Consider the following 27,798-nt stretch of genomic DNA (forward strand, 5'->3'; position numbering starts at 1 on the left):
CTTTGCTATAAGAACTTCTCTTGAGATTTAAAAGTGTAGCAATAAGACAACAATATTCTCTACCCTTAGCTTTTACACTTCTTTGTTTTGCAGCCTAAATGCACCTATATATTCTGTGACTAGTTCTTGACACCCATAACATTAATTGGCTTAAGACCATTACTTTAAAAAGACATTGCACTGCTTAAATAAATGACCATCTGCCCATTTTGTGAAACAGCATTTTAAGCTAATAATGCAAGACTTACATTACTTTTATGACAATTATGTTCCTGCAAGTTGGATAATGATAGTACTGCAGTAACTCATCCCCAGTATAAAGTAATACTCAAAACTTAAGTACATGAAATGTTGAAAAAAATCAATTAATTGGGAGTTAAGATATTTGTTGTCTGCTTTGAATAAGATAAATTAGGAAGGCAGTATTTTGTAATAGCAACATGAACAACAGTGTCTGCTGATATTGCACAGCTTTTGTATTTAGGTTTTAACACTAGAATTACCAGAGCCTACGAAAAAACTCGTAAATCCGTCCCACCTTAAATCGCGTCTTAAATCCGTTTGCACCTCTCCGCCAGAGGCCTTTGTCATCTAAATGTGCTGATAAAGCTACTAGCAGCCAGCTATTCCATCCCCCCACCGACTTAGAATGAACTTCTCTCCTAGCTCAAGCCTTGCCTTGATTTGATTACCTGGGATTGAAGTGGAGTTTTACAGTGGAAATAATTCTAGCGTTATTTGGAATACACGCATTTCATGTGTGTTCCATTTCTATAGTTGGCTGTGCAAACACATTTTTAAAACAGAAACGTTTTTCATATTCTAATAGTAAATGACAAAATGTAGGCATAAACTATATAACGTATGAAGCCTGAAGTCCATATATCAAAGAAACACTTTCGCAAAAGGTACAAATAAAAGAACACGTGCGCCTTCATTCAAAAAAAAAAAAAGCCGCGTTAGCATGCCACATTGACACTCTTACTACAACCGCCGCAGTGGCGTAGTGTTATCAGCGCCTGACTGGGAGTCAGAGGGTGGCGAGTTCGATTCCGCATGGCTCCACTTCAAGAAATTAACTGCTCTTATTCTTACAATTTTAGAATAACAATATAAATTTGATTTCAGTCTGTAACAGGCGGTGTAACTTATGATACTGGTAAAGGTTAGCTTTTTTTTTTTTTTTTATTCACTTTTCATTCTCGCAGTCACATTCAGAATCAATCCATACAACCCCATCTGACACAGCTGGTTTCACATAAATAAAAGTGCACTTTTATTCAAGACTATAACCGAAGAATAAAGAAAGCAAGTTACAGTTGGTGGTTGATACGACAGCTTGCGTGGTGCAATGTTAAGAACTGCTGATTTCCGATCCGTGCTATATAAAATCATCACATTCAAATATTAACAGTTCCCACACACCCAAGGTCCGCCATTCCTACATTTACAACATGTGTACTTGTTGCAGTGTACACACCTCTCTGTGCTATGGTTCCTATTACAGTGAATGAGCACCTGACACTGTACTTTCTTCCCTGGGGGAAGCTGAGGTCTTAGAACGGAAGTTTGTTGACGCTGTATCATCTTTTCTTTTTCCATCGCCTTTTCCTGTAAGAAGCGACGACGAAGTTCCTCTGCAAGGTGAGCCATGAACACTCTTCTTTCCTCAGCGGACCCCGTGCATGCCTTATACAGTACGTGTGCGTTCATCGCTGCTAGGTCAAGGATGTTGTACAACACAGCAACCGGCCACCTGCGTGTTCCTGTGCGCACTGAACAAGCACGCGCCTCCTGGTTCATGATGTCAACGCCACGCTGGGGAAAAAAGAAAGACAAATATATGTGACATTTTGAAGAAATCATTTTATCACCAGAAGAGCACCAGAATACTTCGTCACACTAATATTTTTTTCATTAGCATACCTTCATGTGGTTGTAGTCTGTGACCGTGTTTGTTTGTTTTTTTTTATCTTGCCCAATCTCCACATCATGGTGCATTGTGCTGAGAATGCAGACAGACTTCATCTTTTTGGGCACATACACTGTCAGCATGGCACTGGGAGATCTAAACACCAGCGTGGAGAATTGTTCATGTACTGAACTGACTTTAGCTGCAGGTGGAAGTTCCCGTCGCACTTTATTCATGGTGCCAAGCAGAGTTGTATTGCGGTGCAGCAGTCTATTAGCCAGCGAAAGTGACGTGAAGAAGTTGTCTGTTGTTACGGTTCTGCCTTTTTGGATTGCGGCAGATTTGGAGACAAAGTACATGTGCAATGCCACTCCTTATTTAGGAAAAGATCCCAGTCGTCCCACGGGAGAAAGACTTTCCGAGTCTGTGGTCATAAAGCTTATGGAGCCATTTCTGGACAAAGGCAGAACCGTAACAACAGACAACTTCTTCACGTCACTTTCGCTGGCTAATAGACTGCTGCACCGCAATACAACTCTGCTTGGCACCATGAATAAAGTGCGACGGGAACTTCCACCTGCAGCTAAAGTCAGTTCAGTACATGAACAATTCTCCACGCTGGTGTTTAGATCTCCCAGTGCCATGCTGACAGTGTATGTGCCCAAAAAGATGAAGTCTGTCTGCATTCTCAGCACAATGCACCATGATGTGGAGATTGGGCAAGATAAAAAAAAACAAACAAACACGGTCACAGACTACAACCACATGAAGGTATGCTAATGAAAAAAATATTAGTGTGACGAAGTATTCTGGTGCTCTTCTGGTGATAAAATGATTTCTTCAAAATGTCACATATATTTGTCTTTCTTTTTTCCCCAGCGTGGCGTTGACATCATGAACCAGGAGGCGCGTGCTTGTTCAGTGCGCACAGGAACACGCAGGTGGCCGGTTGCTGTGTTGTACAACATCCTTGACCTAGCAGCGATGAACGCACACGTACTGTATAAGGCATGCACGGGGTCCGCTGAGGAAAGAAGAGTGTTCATGGCTCACCTTGCAGAGGAACTTCGTCGTCGCTTCTTACAGGAAAAGGCGATGGAAAAAGAAAAGATGATACAGCGTCAACAAACTTCCGTTCTAAGACCTCAGCTTCCCCCAGGGAAGAAAGTACAGTGTCAGGTGCTCATTCACTGTAATAGGAACCATAGCACAGAGAGGTGTGTACACTGCAACAAGTACACATGTTGTAAATGTAGGAATGGCGGACCTTGGGTGTGTGGGAACTGTTAATATTTGAATGTGATGATTTTATATAGCACGGATCGGAAATCAGCAGTTCTTAACATTGCACCACGCAAGCTGTCGTATCAACCACCAACTGTAACTTGCTTTCTTTATTCTTCGGCTATAGTCTTGAATAAAAGTGCACTTTTATTTATGTGAAACCAGCTGTGTCAGATGGGGTTGTATGGATTGATTCTGAATGTGACTGCGAGAATGAAAAGTGAATAAAAAAAAAAAAAAAAGCTAACCTTTACCAGTATCATAAGTTACACCGCCTGTTACAGACTGAAATCAAATTTATATTGTTATTCTAAAATTGTAAGAATAAGAGCAGTTAATTTCTCGAAGTGGAGCCGTGCGGAATCGAACTCGCCACCCTCTGACTCCCAGTCAGGCGCTGATAACACTACGCCACTGCAGCAGTTGTAGTAAGAGTGTCAATGTGGCATGCTAACGCGGCTTTTTTTTTTTTTTTTTTTTTTGAATGAAGGCGCACGTGTTCTTTTATTTGTACCTTTTGTGAAAGTGTTTCTTTGATATATGGACTTCAGGCTTCATACGTTATATAGTTTATGCCTACATTTTGTCATTTACTATTAGAATATGAAAAACGTTTCTGTTTTAAAAATGTGTTTGCACAGCCAACTATAGAAATGGAACACACATGAAATGCGTGTATTCCAAATAACGCTAGAATTATTTCCACTGTAAAACTCCACTTCAATCCCAGGTAATCAAATCAAGGCAAGGCTTGAGCTAGGAGAGAAGTTCATTCTAAGTCGGTGGGGGGATGGAATAGCTGGCTGCTAGTAGCTTTATCAGCACATTTAGATGACAAAGGCCTCTGGCGGAGAGGTGCAAACGGATTTAAGACGCGATTTAAGGTGGGACGGATTTACGAGTTTTTTCGTAGGCTCTGGTAATTCTAGTGTTAATAGCTCTATCAGTGAATTTTTAGCACCATTAGATAGTATTGGCTATAAATTTCATCTCAATGCTCCATAACACACCAGGATGATGATGATGCTATATGAAACAAACAACATTTTAAGCTACGTTTTATAATTTAAAACCAACAAAGCTGCTTTGAATAGACATCATATACTGTAAATGTACCTTTACCAAAATGAAACCTTTAAACAGATTTTGGAGTTTGTTGTAAGTCAATTATATTCTTACTGTAGATCGCAACGATTGTTTATCAATGGGAGGATTTTGGTGTTCCAAAATATTTTCTAGTGTATGTAGTTATATGCCAATAAGAATAATATGCTAATGCAGGGTAAATGGGGTTATGCTCCATTTATTTTTGATTTTTAGTGTTATTACACTCAGCATTATCATCATCTCAGAATCAGATTGTGTGAATGTGCATGGGAGAGAAATGATGCAAGAAGCCTTTGTGGTACCTTTGAGAGTAGAAGTATCTATTTTTTATTCATTATTTTTAAATTGAATGCTTATACTTCCCAGCCTTTACCCAAGTGTTTTGTAGGTTTTTTTGGTATAATACATATAAAGTATAGTTTTGTGCACATTAGCCTGAGATGGTGGCTTCCATGGGAATTTGTCAGAAGAGATGTCGGCATTGTATGAAGTGGTGCAGGAATACTTTGGCTGTAGTTTCTACTCAGTGTCAGTTTGTGAAGTTGACACTGTAGATTAAGGTCATGAATATATTTTCTACAGTATTTTTGTTTTTTTAAATGTCTTGTAACATTTTAGGAATAAATATATTTAGATTTTAGGAATAAATGTTTAAATGGTGGGTGATTATCAGTGTATAATGATTACTTTAATATTCACTATAGTTTGGAAAATTATTCTTTTTTTCAAGGGTAAATCTGCATCACCTGAGATGATACTCAAATAATTTTTTTGAAACTGATCATGACAGCAATGGGTCTTTATTATTTTAATTTTGTAATTTAGTTTTACTATTAATTTTTATTATTCAGTTATTGTCGAGAGATTTACTTACACTCTGGTGACTCTTGCTATGAAGTCAGTAGATAGATTGGGAGAGCATGGGAGGTCATGAGGTCACTGGAAAGAAGTGTGTGGTGCTTCTGATATCTCTGCAAAAGGATGAAGGTCCAAGTCTTTAAAGTCCAGGTTCTTCCTGTCTTGCTATATAGTTGCGAGACATGGATGCTATCCAATGACCTCAGACATTCAGTACTGTGTCTCTTAGGAGGATCCTTGGGTATCGTTGATTTGACTTTGTGTCTAATGAGCTGTTGCTCAGTGTCCCAAAGCAGGCACATTACCTGCATTGTGAGGGAGCATCAGTTACGGCACTACAGCCATGTGGCGTGATTCCCCGAGGGTGATCCGGCTTGTAGGATCCTCATTGTTGAAGACCCGAGTGGCTGGGCCAGGCCAAGGAGATGCCCAAGTAACACCTGGCTGTGGCAGATAGAGGGTCATTTCCGGAGGGTGGGACTGGACCACGTTCTGTCTGGGGGGTTGCCAACCAGGATCCTGAGCTATTTCGTCATGTGGTGGGTGCAGAAACGCACTGTACCAGTGCATGCTCCCCAACCTGACAAGACTTACTGCCACTTTGTTTTCTTGTTTTTCTTATGATTGGTACCACTTTCTGGACATATTGTTTATGGTAACAAAACCGCTGCCAGTTATGTGGGAGTGGAATATTATATTATGTAGGCATAATTTATGACATTATTATGTCTTGGCTATTGAAGATGGCACCACACATTAAAATTATATTGGGTTGCTCAATAAAAAGCACTAATACTTCTCTAATACTATCACTATTACTTATCTAGGTAGAGGAAAGGCCATAGACCAGAATTAGGCAGATTTCAAGTTTGATATTTGGCTTTGGTTAATAACTTTGATGCTTGGTATTATAATAGTTATTTTGTTTTTAACTTAGGCCTATTTCAAGGTTAAGTTCTATGGACATTTCATAAAGAAAGACCTTAGTTTCCTAATCTATATTTCTAGAAGTTGACCTTGCAGCAAGACAGTGAATTACAGTTAAGTGAAAGTACAACCTGCTACAAGTGTTAAATCATTGAGATCCTCCTGAATAGGGTGAACATTCATTTACTGTTAGTGGTTATTGCTGTACTACGGAGCAGAAGACTAGATTAACCACACGCTTTAATATATTTCTCATAATGGTTACTCAAATTTTATTGGGGATATATGGCACTTTGTTCTAATTGTGGTAAAGTGTAACTTCTGACACCTTTCTTTTTGAAGCAATAGAAGTATTTATTTATATCATTTTGCGTTTAATTTCTGTATTCATTACTTTACATGAACAATAGGTACATGCTTGGGACCCAGGCTTTTTCTATTCTTAACATATTGGCCTAACGTGAAACTAAATATGTTACAGAATATTGTCAATGACAAAATTAGGATGGAAGATAACACATTGTTTGTACAGTTGCATATGAATACCTTTATCACAAATGTTCAGTTAAATACATGTTTCCACTGCAACAATGAAATAAAGTTATGCCTAACTAACCTTCAGCTATTTGCACATATTCATATGCAGTCCTTCTTCTTGTTCCCTTTTTTTGTCTTTTGCAAATACTGTTTTATAAACTTCTGGATGCTTTTCCTTCCTATTTGCTCAGGTTTCACAACAACTAATGTCCCAACAGTGGACTCATGTTCATCTCCATGCAACAATTGGTGGCACTTCCGGAGTCTGTGATGGGTCACAATTCCCTCTGGTGAATCCTAAGACATCTGTATTTGTGAATGCTTTATGGCCCTTTTTGAGGCTTCAGGTGTCCCTGCCCCAGTGCTTTAGATGATCACTGCAGCATTCATTCTCTAAACTACAATGTAAAGAAAGTAAACAAGCCTGGAGACAAGTCCCTTCTGTTATGAACAAAACAGCTCTGGTGTCATGTACTACATTGCAGGATATTTCTGCATACTATATGAAAATACTCACAGGTTCAAATCCTGGCCTGGGATTTACCTTGTTCTCCCAGTATAAAAGCATCCTTTTCTCCAGGGTGGAAAGATTTGTGTGGTAAGAGATTTGGATACAATAGATTAGCCACATATGAGCTATTCTGGCACTCAGTCAAGGTATTTTTCCTGCTTAGCACCCAATGTTTCCAAGAAAATTTCTGGATCTTGTTACTTTCACCTAGATTATGTGGGTTTGATAATTGACAAATGCAAGTATGGATAGGTACAGAATGATTGAATTTAAAAGTCAAAATAATGAAAAAGAATGATATGAAAAATAATAAGAAAGTATGCTGGACAATTAAAAATCACAAAGAACGTAACGACAATCTATATTAATATATATGTCAATCCCAATCACGCAATTGTAAATTAAGGTAAAAGAAAATTTCAACTGAATTAGTTTTGCCTCAGTATCGCTAGATTCTTAAGGCAGTGAGTCAGGTATCAACACTTTATTTTCCAGTTGGTAACAATTTACAGCGTTTATTGTAGTAATTTAAGTTGAGTTATAATGTGTGCTCATCAGTCTGCCTGAATAATTAACTGTGAACACCTGGTTTCGCACTCACCCAAAATTTTGCTCTTTTTTTTTGCCATCTAAAACAAGAATTCTGAAGCATGACAGAGACTACCAGTATATGTGTTGAGCAATACTTAGTATGAAGTCTTTCTGCAGTGTACTTTATAAATGTCCAAAAAGTTGCATTGCATGGCTAAAAGAATAAAAGACGGTCTAAAGTAAAATAAAATTAATCAGTTCAGAAAAGTTAACACAGTGGAAATTATATGGATTGAAAGAGATTTCGATGAAGAACAAAAATTTGGAAAATATATGTACATAAATTGTTTTTACTAAAGCCATGGCTAGTTTAGGGCAGAGTGGTGTCTTTGAGGCTAGGGGTTTGCACCGGTAATCAGAAGGTTGCCAGTTCAAATCTCGTAAATGCCAGAAGTGACTCTACTCTGTTAGGCCCTTGAGAAAGGCCCTTAACCTGCAAATGCTCCATCCTGGGTATGACGTTAACCTGAATCCAGCCCTGTAAACAAGCAGGTCCTCCAACTTTCAGGGAAAAACTTGGGTGTTGGTGACAGGACTGGCACTCCAGCCACTGTAAAAAGACCTCACACTGTTCCAGTGTGGTGCTGAGGCATCATTCGCTGCAGTCTGGTCCCAGTCCAGGTGGTTTGTCATTTGGTGGGTGCAGCAACTTGCTATCGGCACATGCTCCCAACCTTGTGGCTAGTTTCAAAGGAAATAGCCATTATACAGGCTTATAGAGCAGAGTGGAGGCAGCTATAAAATAATAGTCAACATATTCAAGAGTCTCTTGCTTATATGCTGTTCAGACAAAATAAATAAACGATATTTACTTTTAATTTTCACAGCCTACATTTATCTTCCCTTATAAATACCATAGGTACGGTATATTTATTGAAAAAGTATTGTGACAGGGTCTACAATGGAAACATGGGTGTGGATAAAACACACACGCATAAAGAATTTTGCCACTTTTTAATGTGCATGTGCCCTGTAAATCTTTTAAGTGAGATTGAACAAAGTGCTTTTTACTATATACTGAAAAACTGCAGTAAAAGTTATTCTGATTGAGCTAAATTAAGAGAGCTTTAATGTTAATCTAGTATATTCTTAAAATATAGCCATTAAAGTCAGGGCTTTAAGGAAGTGGGGGTATTCAGTCAAATGATTGTCTTCACACGAGGGGTGATTGGTGATTTCCTGCAAAGGATTATGGGGCAACTGGAAGAAATTGGCAACTGAGTGCATTTTTTGAATAAAAGGACTGTTTAACCACTTGTGACAGGGGAACAGCTCTAACAATCATTTTGTACATGTGAACTGCCAAAGGGTACACATATACACTTCATGTAGAAAAGGCATCTAGATTAAATTATGTTAGAGAAAGAAGCATTCTTTAGCATATTCTTCACAACAGTGTTTTAGAAGCATATGGATGGAAAAACACACATGCTAAAATCTACTTTTACATAGACATGTAAATCTTGGAGTGAGATTCAAACAAAGCATTGATTACAACTGTGAATTTCCCCTTGGGATTGATAAAATCTATCTATCTATCTATCTATCTATCTATCTATCTATCTATCTATCTATCTATCTATCTATCTATCTATCTATCTATCTATCTATCTATCTATCTATCTATCTATGCTGGGCAAAAAGCCCATTAAATAAGTAGTTAACCTTATTGAATTAAATCTGTAGAATCTTTATGTAAAGTTAGCATATCCTCAAAATTTATTTAATGTCAGGAAGGTGGAATTCACTCATGAATAAATTTTAGCACTTTCACTTGAAAACTTCAAGTGAAAACACAGAGGTGCTTCTTTTGGTGTCTAATGTTATCCGCGGAAGATGTACTACATTACCTTTCTTGTCGCCTGTTAAAATTTTAAATACTTCAGTAAGATTTGGACACAATAAGTCTTCTTTTATTGGGAATTTAAAGTGAGAAAAACGTAAACATTTATAAGAGCTGAGATAAAACTTGTGGGCCTTTTAAAAAATCTCTTGGCAATAGTCTCTTCTCGTCTCAAGATTTTCTTTTATAATAGAGAGATATGTGTTTGTTAACTAAGTTCATATATTTTTGTTAGTTAATGCTTCATTGTAATACTATTTCATTGCTCCTCTTGTTTTACTTTTTATTTATTCTGTTTTTATGTTTTGCACTATTTTTACTCACTTAGTTTTTACTCAATATGTTTTTGAACATATTTACTTGGTTTATTCACTGTCCTGTTTATACTTGTCACTAATAGTGATTTTTTTAATTATAAGCAAATCTCTGAATATTTTGATGGTTTCTTTTGATATATATTATTTTGGGTTGCCATTCAATCTCTGCTGATCCAAACATTTTGTCCATACCCGTATCATTTTTTACATTACCTTTACTTTTTAGATGCATCTTGTCTCATGTCCTGTTCATAATTTTCATGGACAGAATATTAAGATGCAACCAAGGTTTGGAGGGTATCCTGACTGGAAACTTAAAAGCTGCATCTTTGCAAATGATGATGTCCTTAAGACATCACCAGGCAGTGATTTGTTTGGGGGGCACACTGGAAAAATTTGGAGCTATGTGTAATACAGTTGGGTTGAGTATTCACACCTCCAAAGTTGAGGTCATTGGTCCTCTCTTGGATTGTTCCATGCAAGTAAAGGGTAAACAGGTGTCCTATGTGGAGAAGTTCATGTACCTCCTGGTCTGGTTTACAAGTGAGGATACAGTTGATTGCTGCTGCTGCAATTCATTCCTTGGTCATTCTCATATTTTTACATGTTAGATTGGACAGTGATGGTGAACTAATAGATAAATCCACAAACAAACCTGTTGATTTCCTGGTCAAAACACTAATGGAGAAAAATGGTGTAATGTCTATTGTTTAATATCTGATTAAACCAAAAATAAAAGTTAAGAAAATAAATAAATAAACATTATGTAGGTGTATTTCTGAATAACGTTATATTATACATGGCTTAAATATAAAATGCATATTCCCCATGTGAATCTCTATTTTCTCAAACCATTACTGACTGAAAAACCAAGCTCTAAAGTCCTTAGCAACATTGCTCAGGATTATTAAATTCTAATAAAGTAGACAATTTTTTATTAGGTAAGCATTAGTATGTAACTAAGGCTATAATGCTATCTGGGAGTTGTCTATGAAAGTCATGGTAAACACAAGTTAAAATCTGATGATGTGTGTTCTTTTGATAACTTACAAAATATTTGGTAGTAGCTTACCTGTTGGTGCACATCCATAATTGTTTGATAAATTAGGGCAAATTACTTTGTTTTGGACATGGGCCACACACCCCTTGAAATCCCTATACTACAAACGTAGAGTAACAAACACATCCTATATCATCTATTCAGCTATAATGTGGACGTTATCAGAGCACAAGGACATACAGAGCTGCTCCAGTTTTCATCTTCTTAGATGATCATACTTCAAGTTTATTTTTGTCACAATAATATTTGTGCAACAATTCATCAACGGTGATACCATTTGAAACCACTGCTTGGTACTGAAAGTAGAGAATGAATTGTTTTTCCCTAATTTAATTATTTTCTCTCTGTTTCTGATTTTAGGATATTATTCTCATCCTTGTGGCAGTGCTGATACTACTTTTTGTTGTGTATTCCTTCTTCTACCTCAATCTGGCAAAAGAAATTGAGCTTGATATAGATTTAGATGACAACTAGAAGATGTGACTTTCATTTTCTTCACTGACTCTCCTTTGTGAACCGGTCACCTTCAAATTAGCTGAAAGACATTTAAGAGAATATCACAGCCAATTAGTGTCTTAACACGTCCTAAGCATCATACTGTGCTTTATCCTGTTCAGATGTCAAGGAAACTTGAACACTTAAAGTGACAATTGTCAGCTCAATGAACCATCAATGTATTCTTCTCTTTCAGCTTACAAATGCAATGCAGTTATTTGTAATAATGTTCTTTTTATCTTGTATCCTTTCAGTTTAATTATTGGGTTGATTTTTTTTTCTCTCCATCACATTTTTTATTATTATGAAGATTTATTTTGAAGATCAAAATCACTTGTGTAAATATTTGTAGGTATTCTTTAAGTACAATCTTGTACTGATTGAAGATTTATTCAACAAACATGAATGATGAATGGTGTGTACACCAGTCACCCTTTCTTTAATTTAGTTACAAAGAAAGTCTTTTTCTATCAAGTTTTTGCTTTGTTCTTAAAACCTATTGCTTTGTCTCAAGTTGTTTTTAATATATGTATAATTTCTATTTTATATATACTGTAAGTAAGGAAACTGCACATATAGTGCTTTACATTACATTATGTATATTAGAGGATAAAAACCTCAATAAATTGAAATGTAAAGTTTGAAACCCCTTGTGCTTTACTGTTTCTTAAGCCTTTTTAAGCCTGTTGTGAAACTAAACATATGTAGATGTAATAGATACTGGTCAGTTAAGGAGACTTGCACACTTAAACTGACAATTGTCACCTAAATGAGCCACCCATGCATTTTCTTATTTGTGAAATATGATATATGTTTAGATATGTTCATATTGTTTGCAGGTTAATAATTAATCATCAACATAAGCAATAATTTAAATAGAAATGTGTGCAAAGTTAAAACATTCTTCCAATCCAAAAAGAATCCCAAGGAGCAAGTGCTATTAGGCACTACATTTTTCTTACTTTGTTAACAAATATGCAAATTTTGAGACAATAACAATCTCAATCTCCCTGTGTGCATTCCTATGCACAAACCTTTGTTTATAGTTCTATAAACTGTACTGGCAAAGATTAGGCATCTAATCCTGACCTGATTAACAGTGTGCTTAGAATACCGAGCAAGAATTTAATACACATGAGGGAATGCTAAAGAATTTGTTACGCAGAAAATGGTGTTTGAATTGGCCGAGGCTAAAACACATCTAAAACAATTTTGTCATCAAATCAAAAACGTTCCAGCTAATCACAACCACAGAACCTTTTCTGCAGGTTATTGAAAAACACAGAAATGGTTATCTTTTTTTTTTCCTGATTTTTAGTCATACATTTACAGCAGACATCATGCAGTTTCTGAAGACTGGTCCTTTGTCTGGTTCTAACTGGAAATGCAATATTTGAATAATTTGGCGTTCTAGCACTAAGGGAAGCTATTGAACAGTTTACATTAAAACATTTACATTTGTGTAATATACAGGGCCTCTAAATAGTATTCACCCCTTGAAGGTTTTCACATGTTGTAGTTATACAATATTGAATCACAATGAATTTCATTTGGGTTTTTTTCGTATCTTTTTTAGTGTCAAAGAAAAAACAGATCTGTGCAAAGTGATCTAAATTAATGCTGTGTATAAAACACAAAATAATTGATTGAATACATATTCCCTATTGAATACATGTTCACTATTTAGTAGAGCCACCTTTGGTAGCCATTACATGTAATGTTGTATAACAATGTGAAAGCTTCCAAGTGCATGAATAGGCACTACATGTCTAGTCATCTGCGGTGGGTTGGCACCCTGCCCGGGATTGGTCTCTGCCTTGTGCCCTGTGTTGGCTGGGATTGGCTCCAGCAGACCCCCATGACCCTGTGTTCGGATTCAGCGGGTTAGAAAATGGATGGATGTCTAGTCATATGGAAAAAGTAAGTACTTCTGTGGATTCATACAGTATATAAGATTGTGCTGATCCCCCAAAAATTCTATTGTTTAAAAAAAAATAAATAAATAAATGATGATGAGATTAGGCAACCAAAACCACTTCCCTACCACCCCGTTCTGTGACAGAACATAGCATTCTCACCTTAAATACCAAAAATACATAAAAATGTATCATGGCATTAATAAAAGAAGAGGAAATCAAATAACATATAGTATCCCAAAGTCTCTGTACTACTGTCTCTACAGTAATAAGCACATGTAGAACACACAAAGTACTGCACATTACACAATTGCATCATCCTGAGGGAAATAAATAAGTCCAAAAGGTATCTCAAATTATTAATTACTTGATAGTATTGTGAGAAATAGCAGAGGAGATACAGTATATGCAGATAAAAGTCACTCATCCAGATAATAAAGAATGCAAACAGTTTGCCCTAAGAGTCGGAATTTCCCAGGCATTGTGAATGTTCTTCTAAAGAAATCAAAAAATCCTTGTAGGTCTCTGCTTTGGCCTGGATGAGGTAAGCTGTTTTCTCCTTCTAGATCTGTGTTGTGCTTCTCGCTGTTCTTTCCAAAACATGTTTATTTTTTTCTTCTCCACATAGCTGTATTGAAATCTTTTCTTCCTAAATGGATTCCTCCTTTGTGATCCTGATTGGTCCTTTCCACTCTGTCATTATTCCCACTGGAAGTGTCATCAGGATCACTCCTTCCATGTACAGATGTAAATGAACGATTATACTATTTCACAATTACATACAAGAACTAAGCAGTGGGTGTTGGCAAATGAGGAAATAAATAACTACATTGACAATTCTTACAACATAATAAAATATCACCTAATCTTCACTCTACTAAAATTGTATAAATCTAATCTCTCTTAAGTTACAGCATGTAGCAATGTTTATCTTTATTATTGCATAATGTGTTCAACAAAAACACACAAGAGCCATGTGTGAAAAAATAAGTACATCCATGATTCAGCAGCAGAACCATCTCTAGCAGCAATAACTTGAAACTGTCCTTCCCTGTCTGAGTTTATTTGCCTCTTGCATTGCATTGAAAGAATCCTATGGCGTACTTCCTTCCTTCCTCTATTTTGGTTCATTGATGTTTATGCAGAACATTGTTAAGGTTCCATCACAGCATCTCATCGTGAGGTTGAGGTCTGGATGTAGACCTGGCCAATCCAAAACCGTAATTGTTTCTTGGGCTGTTAAGATGTAAACTTCCTTCTGTGCTTAGTAGCATCTTTATCTTGTTACATAAACCAGTATTGATATAAGCTTTTGCTCTTGACCAGGTTTTAGAAATGTGGCTTCACATTTTCCTCTAGAATATTCTTACATAAAGTGGAATCTATGGTTGACTCAGTGATTGCAAGGTTTCCAGGTCCTGTGGCTACAAATCAACCTCCCATTATCACCCTTCAGCTGCTAAGTTTGAGGGCTGTTATGAGAATGTTGTGGCATGTTTAGTTAGCTACGTAATCGAACTTCTTTTGTTACTATCTCTCCAGGACATTTTTCCTGAGGTCTTACTGTTGGTTTTAATGCCATTTAAAACCATGCTGCAGTGTTGTTTTTGAAGAGATAAAGGGATTTTTCCTGGCAACCCATCAATGAAAACCACAGTTGCTCAGATTTACTGTAGAGTCCTGAACAGCTATTTTTACCATGTTGATATAAGCTTGTAGATTCTAGGATTTCATGATGTCTCAAAGCATTAAATAGTTTTATATTTGATAGAATTTGCTAGGACACCAACTCCTGGCAAGACTGGAAACTGCCTTGATTGTTACCCATTTATAAATACTATAGTAATTTTCACTGTTGAATGGACATGAATTGTTTAAAGATGACATCAGCCTTTCGCAAACTGATGGCAAGCAACAGTTGATTCTCGGAGATCATTGTAGATATCTTTTATTCTTGGCATGGTGTTACCACATAGCTGAATAATTTGGGCCAAACTCCCTCCTTTTTAAGAAGGTGGTGGTACTTCCTTTTCATCAACTGATTAAGTGCGTTGATCAGATGCTGCTACTTAGTTAGTTGATATGAAATCAGTAAGAGTGGACTTTTTGAAATATTTCTTTTTCATCACATCTTAACTGCTGCAAAAATAAAGGTAGCATACAGTTAGCATACTTTTTTTTTTTTCAAAAAAATCATCAGTTTACTTAATTGAAACTTGTACATAGGTTGTATATGATATTTTATTCTGTGTAAGCTACATTTGATGGGATTTGGCTCAGATCCCCTCTGTCACTTATGCCGCTGTAATGCCCCAGAGACATTCATGTATATGTATTGGTTTTGTTCTCCCGTGCTGGCTTTTTGGACTCTAATCTTTTGCTCATTCTTTTTCATGCCCTCAGTTCTTATTCCTCTATCACAAGGTTACTATGCTATTGTTATGCTCTGTCCATACTACTATCACCTAGATGCTCAGTTTTTTATAGGCTAAGGCTGAGTAGGCACCAGCCTCAGGGTGTGCCAAGACTCCTCCAAGCACCCTCAATCCACAACCCTATTCCACTCTTCTATCGGTGGTCAGAATACCTCATCACACACAACCTATGTATATGAATGTGCTCCGATCTCCAAGGACCAAAGCCTTCAATTACCTTTGCAAATATCAACAGGCTCTGATATCTGAATGGGAATCTGTTCAGATTTATCTTCAAGTATGAATGCACTCCAATCAGCAAGGGTGACCCCCTTCCAGTTCTATGAACGTATTGCAATCTTCATTTCTTAGGGGCACAAATTACTCTTGAGCTGGCCATTTAATCACTCCACATAAAATAGGAACACATCAGAGCAATCAACAATTTAGCCCACTATAGCAAATTGTAGCTCTCTTGACCATGACCACCAATCTGACACCTACCAAAGAAACAAATAACACAAAATATAATAATTTGGTAAACTTTCCAGACCTTCCAACCATTTAATTTTTCCCCTTCATCCTTGTACCTTTTTCATGTGTTTGATGTTCTAAATGTATTTATAGTATTTCCTTTCTTAATTGGGAACAATTCTAATTGATGTTGAATACAAATCTTTACAGTCATGGATAGCAGTAACAGTTTTGTCACTCTTAATATGTTTGTCTCTCAGATAGATAGATAGATACCACTTTATTTGTCCCAAGTTGACAATTCAGTTCTTTACACAAACTCGTATTATAAACCAACAACAACAACAATGTAACAATCGCCCTAGAAAGGGTGCGATCACTACACTTCACCACCTGAGAGAGAAGTGGACGATGTCTGAAAGATATTAGTATTTAAAAATATTTGGTCTTAGACCCCTCTTCCCCCACTAACCCCCAATGCCCACCAATACTTGGGAAAAAAACAGATGGTAGTTAGATTGATTAAACAATCAAGTGTATTGTAATCCAGGATCCAATGTTTATGCATTTACATGAAAGGTGACTGGGTGCTCGTTAGTGATCCCTTTTTCCCCCGGATGCCTTCCCTAGCCTCCCTATCTCCCAGTGGCCAAATCTTAATCCCCGGTATGAAACACACACAAAAGAAAAGTAAATCAAAAAGAGAAGGATTAAACATAGTCTGTGTGAAACAGCGATGAATCCAGTTGTACAGTTCTCATTGCAAGAAGTAGGAAAAAAAAAAATGGACCTCAGGCGAATATGGCTGCCTTCTTACTATCGAGAAGAATTTAAAAACACGAGCCCGACTCACCAAAGGGAGCACCTGGAGAACCACATGTCCATATACCCAAACCCTTGTCTCTTCTCAGGGATTCGCCTCAAGGTTAATATCTTTTGGGTGGCCACCCACAAATAGCAGACGTCACTGGGTAAAGTCTGATCACGTTGTATTCTTATGTGTAGATAGCCGAGTGCCTTGCCTTCTGCTCCTCTCCCTCTTTTTTTTTTTTTTTTTTGTTTTATTTCCATTTCCTGCTTTGGTTGTCATAGCAACATAACGCCTGCTCTAGGCAGCTGGAATCCTTACCGGACGAGGACCTCCCAGACTTAGTCGTCAACCATAATATCTGAAGAAATATGTCTTTATCAACCTCCAGACCCTATAATATAGTGACGGCCAATCCAGAAAGCAACCCCAATTGTAGTGCTATGTAGGCTTCTTACAACAGCACCCTCAAAGATTTACAAAACAAGGAGAAAACGGCTGACTTGGACAAATATATGTGCGCAGTCACAATCGCTGTGAGGAATTGTACAGGTGTATTGCTGTTGATATAAAGGAGCCCTAGTAGTATTTGACACATGTCTGCTAAATAATTTGTTGGCTGAAAGTTAATGTTAATGTTTGTGTGCCACAAAGAGGATGTGCTGCATTATTCATAATGGCACTCAGTTTTGTCTTCATTCTCTCTTCTGCTGTGACAAGAATGCATCCAATAACTGAGCCTGTCTACTCAGCTTATTGATCCCCCTGAAGTGATGTTACTGGCCCAGCCCATCAGAATGTATAAAATCAGAGATTTAAAACATGTAAAGGATGTCACTACCCACATTGCACAGCCTCCCTTTCAAATATAATTTCTCAAGGTTGCTAGACCAGTGAAAGTATAACATTTTTATAGCATATGTTTCAGTATAAACATGTTACAAACATATGTTCTAAAACCACTTGATCCAATTCAGAGTTGCAGGAAGGCTGTAAGGCCCGAAACAGCTCTGTGTAGGTCCCGGTCTTGCAGGACACACACATACCTCCTCCCTTTGGGTCCAGTTTACAGTAACTAGTTAAACTAACATACACACACATCGTTGGGGATGTGCAGAAGGAACTGTATGCAGACAAGAGGAGAATATGAATACTCCACAAAAACAACTGCTGGGTGGGTTCCATGAATTCAGGACTCTGGATCTGTGAGCCCACTGTGCTACACAATTCAAATAATCATAATAAAAAGGTCTAACCTCAAGCATCACTCACAAGAACTACTTCAGAATGTGCATGATTTCTGATTGTTTTTTTTTTTGTTTTTTTTTACAAAACATCATTAACTTCCATCCATCCATCCATCCATCCTCTTCCGCTTATCCGAGGCCGGGTCGTGGGGGCAGCAGTTTGAGCACAGGTGCCCAGACTTCCCTCTCCCTGGCCACTTCTTCTAGCTCTTCCAGGAGAATCCCGAGGCGTTCCCAGGCCAGCTGGGAGACATAGTCCCTCCAGCGTGTCTTGGGTCTTCCCCGGGGCCTCCTCCCGGTTGGACGTGCCCGGAACACCTCACCAGGGAGGCGTCCAGGAGGCATCCTGATCAGATGCCCGAGCCACCTCATCTGACTCCTCTCGATGCGGAGGAGCAGCGGCTCTACTCTGAGCCCCTCCCGGATGACTGAGCTTCTCATCCTACCTTTAAGGGAGAGCCCAGACACCCTGCGGAAGAAACTCATTTCAGCCGCTTGTATTCGCGATCTCATTCTTTCGGTCCTTACTGCATATGGAAGTGAGATGTCGATCAGTTTTTGTACATTGTCTCAATTCTCACAGTCCGGTATAGGTTTGTGTGGAGCTAATGTCTATGGTGAGTTTCCTACTCCATTTTTAACATTAGAAGCGTTGAACAAGGTTACAGGCAAGAAACAATTCTGGATTTGGATGCCATCCGCTGCAGTGCAAATTGACACAAACGCACACCCACGTTTACTTATAAAGGGCCATAAATCTAATGTGCACATCACGGACACAGACTAAACATGGAGAACTCACACAAGCAATGGTCAAGCCAGGGATCAGCCCTAAGACCCTAGAGCTATAAGGCAGCTGCCCATGTTCACCTCTAGAAATGGCAAGAAATACAGAAAATAAAGACAGAATATGTTTCAGTTAAAGAGGTAATGTTTATGACACTCTCCTGGGGTTAAAAATACAGCAAGGAAAAGATAATGCTGTACATGGTGGCTTCTGAATCCTTCAGTGCTTTAAGGAAGGAGGTGAAGATAGAATTAAAGTCAATATTTGTGAAACATAAATATTTTATATTTCATCCTACGTTTTTGTCATATTTATAGGATTCCTATAATATTATTAGTTTAGAGGATTTTGCCCAAAGATGAGCAATTTATCAGAGAATTCCCTTGAGTTTTTAATAAATCTGATACAATACTTTATGATTGTTTTTTGATTCACATGAGAAATAAACAATACTCTGCTGATCCCTATGACTAAACTTAAGAAGATAGCAGAGAAAGTATAAATATACCTTTTTACAATTTGAAATTGTTTTCTTCTTTATAAGAGCGTTATGAAATAATTCCAGTATCTACTTAAGCTTTCTGATTACGGAGGCACATTGTAGCTTCAATATTTTATTTTGATTTTGCTTTTCTTACTTGTTGATATATTATTGGTTCAATCTGGACAAATCCTATGACACTATCAATATCTTGAGCACAAAAAATAATATATTTTGAAAAAAAAAATTAGAGACAGGTTCATAATATGTATTCTTGAGCCAAAAGTTTCATGGAAACTGCAATTTGAAAATGGCTTAACTTTGGACAGATCAGTGCCAAATGAACTTGCAAAGCAGTAGAATTCCACTACAAAAATGGCAGCAGACACCAGAGTGACTTGGCTGGAGGAGGAAAGTGCCGTTTTGTAAAACAAGAAAGCACAACAAAAAGTAGAAATAGGAACAAACTCTGAAAGAGAAAGTACAACAGACTACATGTTCCAAGAGATGTAACAAGAACTTTCATGAAAGCAACAGAATGTGACGTTCTGTTGCAGTTTGTAAAAGACTGCTTCTGTCTTGACAGTGCAAACAAGTTTTTCTTCCTAGGGATTGTGGATGAAGAGGATACTAAGTTTTATTTGCAAGTAAAACTCGTGGTGTGTGGTAGAAATATGTTGTTTTAAGACAGATACAAGGGCAGACTTGCTGTATATCACACAGCACATACAAGGGTCCCCCATTAGTTACAATAGCAGTCATCCCAAAGAGTCCAGGTGGAATGGTGAAAATAATAAGGGAATCCTTACCAGAAACTGACAGAAAACAGGTTAGGTTTTGTAGCTGATGAATAGTATGCTAGCAACCCCTTAAGCAGAAGTGTGCAATACAGCATGGGATTAGTTAACAGAGCACACCAAGTCAGTGCTCAGTTCTTTGGAGAAACAGGCATTTTATACTTCAGATCTGCCAAATCAAAGCTGAAGCTTAATGCACAGCCAAATAGCTTAGCTACACCAAATAGAGGACCATTTCTGATAAAGCAAAAGGTAGGCAAGGAACTGAAACAAATAGATTCTTTAGGCATAATATTAAAAGTAACAGAGCCCGTGGAATGGTGCATTCCTATGCTGCCCTTTACAAAAATCTATGGGAAGATAAGAATTTGCATTCATTTTAAACACTTCAATAACATGGTTAAGAGGGAGAAGCTCAGTTACAAACACTAGAAGACATCGCACTGAAACTTGCCAGAGCCAGTGTATTTTCCATTCTTGATGTATCCTTGGGTTTTTGGCAAATCCCACTAGATCCAAAGAGCATCTTATTGACCACCTTTGCAACACCCATTCAGAATTTCTCTAGCACCTGAGATATTTCAACACAAAATAAATAAACATGAGAGAGAGCACGAAGGCACAGAGATGATATTGGACTACAGTAGTGACAAAGCAGAGCTTGACTAAAAATTTAGAGGCTGACTGGAAAACTATGCAGGAGTCAGGAAAGAAGCTAATTAGTGGTAAATGACTGTTTGGTTAAAGTGAATTGTGCTTCCTTGGTCATGTTATCAGTAAAGATGGGCTGAAGCCTGATTCTGATAAAGTAAAAGCTATCACCATTATGCTGAGGCCAAAAAACATTTCCCAACATGGGCAATCACTAGGCTTGGTAAACTACCTAGGTCAGTTCTTTCCAGGTCTTTAGAAAGAATTTTATTCAGTAACAGATCTGCTGAAGATGGGTCCAGCATGGGTCCAGAGCACACCACAACAGGAGCTAATTGACCACTCAGGGTGACATTATTGTCAGCACCAGTCTCAGTGTTCTGTAGCCTACAGATGTCTACAGCTGGTGGCTTTCTGCTTAAGAACATTTCAGCATTCCCAGACAGGGAGAGTGTCTGGCTGTAGTGTGGGCATTTGAGAAGTTTACCCATTAACTTCATGACTTAACTGAATTCATTCTGCAGACAGATCACAAGTCTATGGTCCCACTATTTAATAATGTTTGATCTCAACTAAACACTTCTCAGTTGTCAACATCTCCTTATGCATTTGCTGCACTTTAATGTCAATACATTGCACATTGTTACTCGTGGTGGAAGGTATGCCATTAAGCAACCCTGTCCGCGATGGGGAGTGCTCACAAGCTGAGACACAGGATTGAGCACACTGTATGTTTGAGGCAGTAATCAGTCCCAGGCCAGTCTCTGAACCAAACAATCTGAATAATCACAAGAAGGTAAAAGGCTTCAACAAAAATGGTTAGCCATGCAGCATGCCCCATAAGCTACAAACATCTCATGCTATAAGAGCATCTTTTAACAGAAGCAAATGACTTTTAGAGCAACTGTTTTACATTTTTTGTATCTCATATACATTTTGTGGGTCTAAGGTATTTGTATAGAGGTTTACAGCCTTAGGGAATTCAAATTTATGATTGATTTATTTTTTAAAACTTTGTCTAGAACCATTTTTTGTTTTTTTTTGTCCTTGTTAAGTTTTCTTTTTGGTTACTGGCTTTGTTGCTGTGATGTGATGGTTTATAACTTGACAACACATACTTAGTGGTGTATATGATTGATAGTCCAAGCCTTGAGACATCATTGTGCCTTCTCTTAAAAGAACTTCTGTTTGTAACTTCTCATTTGTTTTTTTCTCACTATGCCTTATATATTGATTTTGATAATCATTATTATGGTCTCCTCCAACCTGCAGGGAAAAAACCTGGGAGTTGGTGGCAGAATTGGCACTCCGGCCACCATAAAAAACCTCCCACTGTTCCATTCCATCTGAACTAGTGTGGTGCTGAGGTGTTACCCATTGCATGGCTGTGGGTCCTAATCTGGGATCCTGAGTTGGTTTGTCATGTGGTGGGTGCGGCAATGTGCTGTATCAGCGTGTGCTTCTTACCTCCTCCTCTTCCTCCTGGTTTAAATCCATGTATTGTTATTTGATTTACATTCATCTCCCAAACTTTACCCGACTGCCCATGCAGCATGCTGTTATTTTATCTCTTGGCAGAATGATATGAATACAGAATTGTCCTTCTAGTCTCTCTGAGAGGGCAGATCTTGGATTGTTTACATGGAGTCACTTAGGCTTAATGATATTCTGGAAAACAGCTTTCAAATATAACTTTCTTCAGATAAACAGGGTGATTCTCAAGCTTTGTTTTGAAGTATTCAGTGCCATCACGACCATTAAGGCGAATTAGGCATTCGTCTAGGGAACAGATCATGGGGTGGGGGGGGGGGGGGGGGGGGTTTACCCAGCCACACAGTTTAGCTACTGAACAGTCAGTTAGTGCACTAATAAGCTTGGCCTACGGCACAAAATAACCTAGCGCTGGTTTTATTTTTACATTCTTGCATGAAGATTTTTAATTTCTTTGTTTAAATTTTTAGTGTCACATACTCATTTCCTTTCTAAGTAACACGTTAACAAGTTGCTAGGGTGCACATTGTAAGGGATGGCCCACAGTTTATCCTGGCCGGGATGCCCCAGTAACGGAAGGATGGGGGAAGGCAGCTTATCAAGGACACTGCCTCCCCCAGGACGATAGATGTCAGCTTCCCTGGACTGCAACGGTGCCCTGGATGCCCACAGAGCACTATGGGACTTGGGATTTGGCAACACAGCCCTGCTGGGTACCATGGGTGCTGCCAGGAGATGCTTCTGGGATTCCCTACTATTTACATAGCCCGGAAGTACTTCAAAGTCACAGGGACGGAAGCACAGAAGTACTTCCGGGCTGAAGAAATTACAAGTTCTCCATCAGCTCAAGGACTATATAAAGGACTGCTGGAGACCCAGCAAGCAAGCCTGAGGTGGACAACACTTACTGGGAGGCATGGAGGAGAAAGAATATTGTGTTTATTATTGAGTATTGCGTTTATTGTGGCAGTGGTGATTTGGAGGCACTGTGCAGGATGAAAATAATTAAAAAATATCTTCTTGGTGCATTTACCCTGTGTCCTGTGTGTCTGTCTGTTGGGTTTAAGGGACAACAGCGACCCCTAGTGTCCACAACATACTTGTTTGTTTTTGTGTTTTTCATTTTTGTGGAGACCGCTCACCTTCCAGCCACAATGCTTTTTCAAGTAGTAAAACCTCATTTTTCCATTGACAAAAAATTTCTAAGCTTTGATTCCTGTTTGTGTACACCTCAGAGTTACTGCAAGCGTTCTTTCATGGTGACAGCTCGTCTAATAGTTGATTGAAATTTCAGGTTTTAGTTTAAGACAGTGGGCCTTCAGTTCTTAATACCAATGCAGTCGGTGAAAAAGTACTATTAGATGGTCTCACATTTGGTATTCTGCATTTGACACTTGGTTTCTGCGTTGAAGTTTTGGAACTAGCTATTTAAAAAGAATTTTGATTAACAGCTCTTGCAATTCTAACCTAACAATGATTTCAGTGTCCCTTTCAGTTGATCAGAGGAGTTTGTCTTTTTGTTTTTGACTTTACTTGTAGTTAGTAAAGAACAAAACTTTTGTTCTGTTTTGAAAGAAAACACATCTTTCCAGGTCAGCTTCATAAAATATTGTGCCAATGGAAAACTGGGTTTTTGGATTTTGAGACTGTTAAAACAGTGGCAAGGTATTGCATGTCAATATACAGGAAAAGTGTTAAGCTGCAACCTCTGTGAAGAATGGCAGCCTGTGTGAACTTCAAGGCAAAGACTAGTTCTGGAGTATTATACCGGGAACAGCAACTAACTATAATTTAGCATGTCCTCATTAGGTTTAACAGCATTTGTGAGACAGGGTATTCCACTAGAAATTTTCACAGATAATTTATACTCACTTCAGTTCGACTGAGTTTACAGAGTTCTGTGCAGTTCGGGGCATTCAACATACTACAAGTAGGCCAGATTTTGTACAGTCAAATAGGGTAGCTGGGAAAGATATCGATATTGCAGCAACTAAGCCCTCACTTAGCAACTGTTGAACTACCCCAATAACAGTCGCAGTGGTTGGTCCTGCAAAAAGAACTCTTGGATCATGAAAAAGAAAGGAAAGTGAAAGAAGTGTATAAATATTTCTTTGAGAAAAGACGTTCCACACACACACTCCCAAACTTACAATTAGGCGAGGAAGTACATCTCAAACTGAATAGAGAGAAGGAATGGGAAACACCAGGTACTGGTGTCATGTTCATATTTGGTACATACACAAAATGGTTTGGTCCTGTGTTGGAAATTGATGTCACCTTCAGTCAGTGGCTGCCTTTTTTTTTCTTCTTCTTCCTAGCGTTAGTCCCACGCGATTGTAGGTCCACTTGTCTGCAGCGTCTCCTCCATTTGGTGCAATCCAGGGCGTCCTCCGGGGGAACACCAGAGATTTTCATGTCCTCCTTGATCTGGTCCATCCAACATTTTTTCAGTCACCCTCGCGGGCGTCTGCCTTGGGGGCTCAGGCGCAGTGCCATTCTAGTCACTGAGTTTTATCACTGCGGGCGACATGCCCATACCATTGTAGCCTTGCCTCACGCATCTTTTTCATGATTGGTGCAACTCCCATCCTTTTCTGGACATCAGTGTTCATGACATGGTCCCATCTCGTCAAGCCAAGGAACCGGAAAAACCCTTCCAACCAACAGTGAAGGTCTTGGTCGTCAAGTGGAGCGACGCACCGGTCAACGTATTCTCTGGTCGCATCACATGCAATTCAGTCAGTAGCTGCAACGGAACCCAAAGGCAGAGAAATCCCTGCTGAAGGAGGTCCTTAACTGCAAAAACAACACCCTCTTCACCAAGGAGATGTTTGATTGACCTGAATGATGAGAAAACTACACAAGGACCTTATCAAAGCTTCAAAGTCACGTCCATGAGCAGGGTAATCAAATACCCTGCATGATATTGTGAACAGTACTAACTGTGTAAAAGTGTATGGAACTTCACAAAAGAAAGGAAACTTTGTTTTGTTATTAAGTTACCAACTTCTTCAGAAACTGTGTTTTATGAGAATATGTAAAAAGGGTGTTTTGCCAGTGAAAGTAATATAAATAAGGTTATTTCTCAAAAGGAGAAGATGTGATGATATATATTTTATTATGATGTGAATACTACAGTTTCTATGAAGCTTTGAATGGGGAATTCTGTAATAGTTAGGCTATTAGGTGGTTATCTAATATTCAAGAGCAGTTGGGTAGTAGCAGACATCTGATGGGAGTGATATATATGCATGTGACATCTCAATAAATTATTTTAAATCAAGGAAACACATTCAGTCTAATTCATTTCCATGTAAATTGGTTATAGGACTTCAGCATCTTGTCTCCTCTCTTGTTCATGAATTTCAGTAACAAATTTGTCGATCTGAAATTTCCATCTCTAATATTTGTACATCGACAACATCAGGCAGTGATCTCCAAAGTGTACTTGGGCATTTTGCAACCAAGTGTTATAAAAATTAACATTCAGAATCTGATGTTATGAACTTCTCCCAGTTAAAACTGTCTGGCTCCCTGAAGGGAGCAACTCTCTCAAGTGTAACATGAAAGTTCTATTGATGTATAAAAGAGAGGGGCTACTGTAGGATTGGCCAACACATCAGTAGTAACATTGCAGTCGGTGGTGGTAAAGCAGAAGTTTAAATTTTAGTAATTTTAAGTAAAAAACTGCGTCTCAGGAGGGGGAAGCAGTGCAGTGTCAACACTGTATATGATGGAGATGGTGCGCTGCTGACCTCAACTCGGGACGTTGTGGGTCGGTGGGGGGAGTACTTCGAAGACCTCCTCAATCCCACTAACATGCCTTCCAATGAGGAAGCAGAGCCTGGGGACTCGGAGGTGGGCTCCCCCATCTCTGGGACTGAGGTCACCGAGGTGGTCAAAAAACTCCTTGGTGGCAGGGCCCCGTGGGTGGATGAGATATGCCCAGAGTTCCTCAAGGTTCTGGATGTTGTAGGACTGCCTTGGTTGACACGCCTCTACAACATTGCATGGACATTGGGGACAGTGCCTCTGGATTGGCAGACCGGGGTGGTGGTCCCCCTCTTTAAGAAGGGGGACCGGAGAGTGTGTTTCAACTACAGAGGGATCACACTCCTCAGCCTTCCTGGAAAAGTCTATTCTGGGGTTCTGGAGAGGAGGGTCTGTCCGATAGTCGAACCTCGGATTCAGGAGGAACAGTGTGGTCTTTGTCCTGATCGCAGAACAGTGGACCAGCTCTACACCCTTAGCAGGGTCCTGAAAGGTGCATGGGAGTTTGCCCAACCAGTCTACATGTGTTTTTTGGACTTGGAAAAGGCGTTCGACCGTGTCCCTCAGGGAATCCTGTGGGGGGTGCTACTGGAGTATGAGGTACCAGACCCCCTGATAAGGACTGTTTGGTCATTGTACAACCAGTGTCAGAGCTTGGTCCGCATTGCCGGCAGTAAGTCGAACCCATTTCTGGTGTGAGTTGGACTCCGCCAGGGCTGCCCTTTGTCACCGATTCTGTTCATAACTTTTATGGACAGAATTTCCAGGTGCAGCCAGGGTGTTGAGGGGGTCCGGTTTGGTGTACTCAGGATTGGGTCACTGCTTTTTGCAGATGATGTTGTCCTGTTTGCTTCATCAGGCCGTGATCTTCAGCTCTCTCTGGATCGGTTCACAGCTGAGTGTGAAGCAGCTGGGATGGGAATCAGCACCTCCAAATCCGAGACCATGGTCCTCAGCCGGAAAAGGGTGGAGTGCCCTCTCAGGGTTGGGGGCGAGATCCTGCCCCAAGTGGAGGAGTTCAAGTATCTCGGGGTCTTGTTCACGAGTGAGGAAAGAATGGAGCGTGAGATCGACAGGCGGATTGGTGCGGCGTCCGCAGTAATGCGGGCTCTGCATCGGTCTGTCGTGATGAAAAAGGAGCTGAGCCATAAGGCAAAGCTCTCAATTTACCAGTCAATCTATGTTCCTACCCTCACCTATGGTCATGAGCTATGGGTAGTGACTGAAAGAAAGAGATCGCGAATACAAGCGGCTGAAATGAGTTTCCTCCGCAGGGTGTCTGGGCTTTCCCTTAAAGATAGGGTGAGAAGCTCAGTAATCCGGGAGGGGCTCAGAGTAGAGCCGTTGCTCCTCCACTTCGAGAGGAGTCAGATGAGATGGCTCGGGCATCTGATCAGGATGTCTTCTGGACACCTCCCTGGTGAGGTGTTCCAGGCACGTCTAACCAGGAGTAGGCCCCGGGGAAGACCCAGGACATGATGGAGGGACTATATCTCCCAGCTGGCCTGGGAATGCCTTG

The 27,798-nt window shown here is 39.2% G+C and overlaps 1 protein-coding gene across 1 annotated transcript in view; it reads left to right on the forward strand.

Moving 5' to 3' along the window:
• The window catches only part of triqk (triple QxxK/R motif containing), a 231,045-nt gene extending 218,957 nt beyond the window's left edge, over positions 1–12,088 (forward strand). The window contains exon 5 of the mRNA XM_028817794.2: positions 11,308–12,088. Within this exon, the coding sequence (XP_028673627.1) occupies positions 11,308–11,421 (114 nt within the window). The 3' untranslated portion in view covers positions 11,422–12,088. The remainder of the gene's footprint in view (positions 1–11,307) is intronic.
• Positions 12,089–27,798: the final 15,710 nt, after the last annotated feature.

This window comes from Erpetoichthys calabaricus, chromosome 13 (genome assembly GCF_900747795.2).
Source record: "Erpetoichthys calabaricus chromosome 13, fErpCal1.3, whole genome shotgun sequence".
NCBI lineage: Eukaryota > Metazoa > Chordata > Cladistia > Polypteriformes > Polypteridae > Erpetoichthys > Erpetoichthys calabaricus.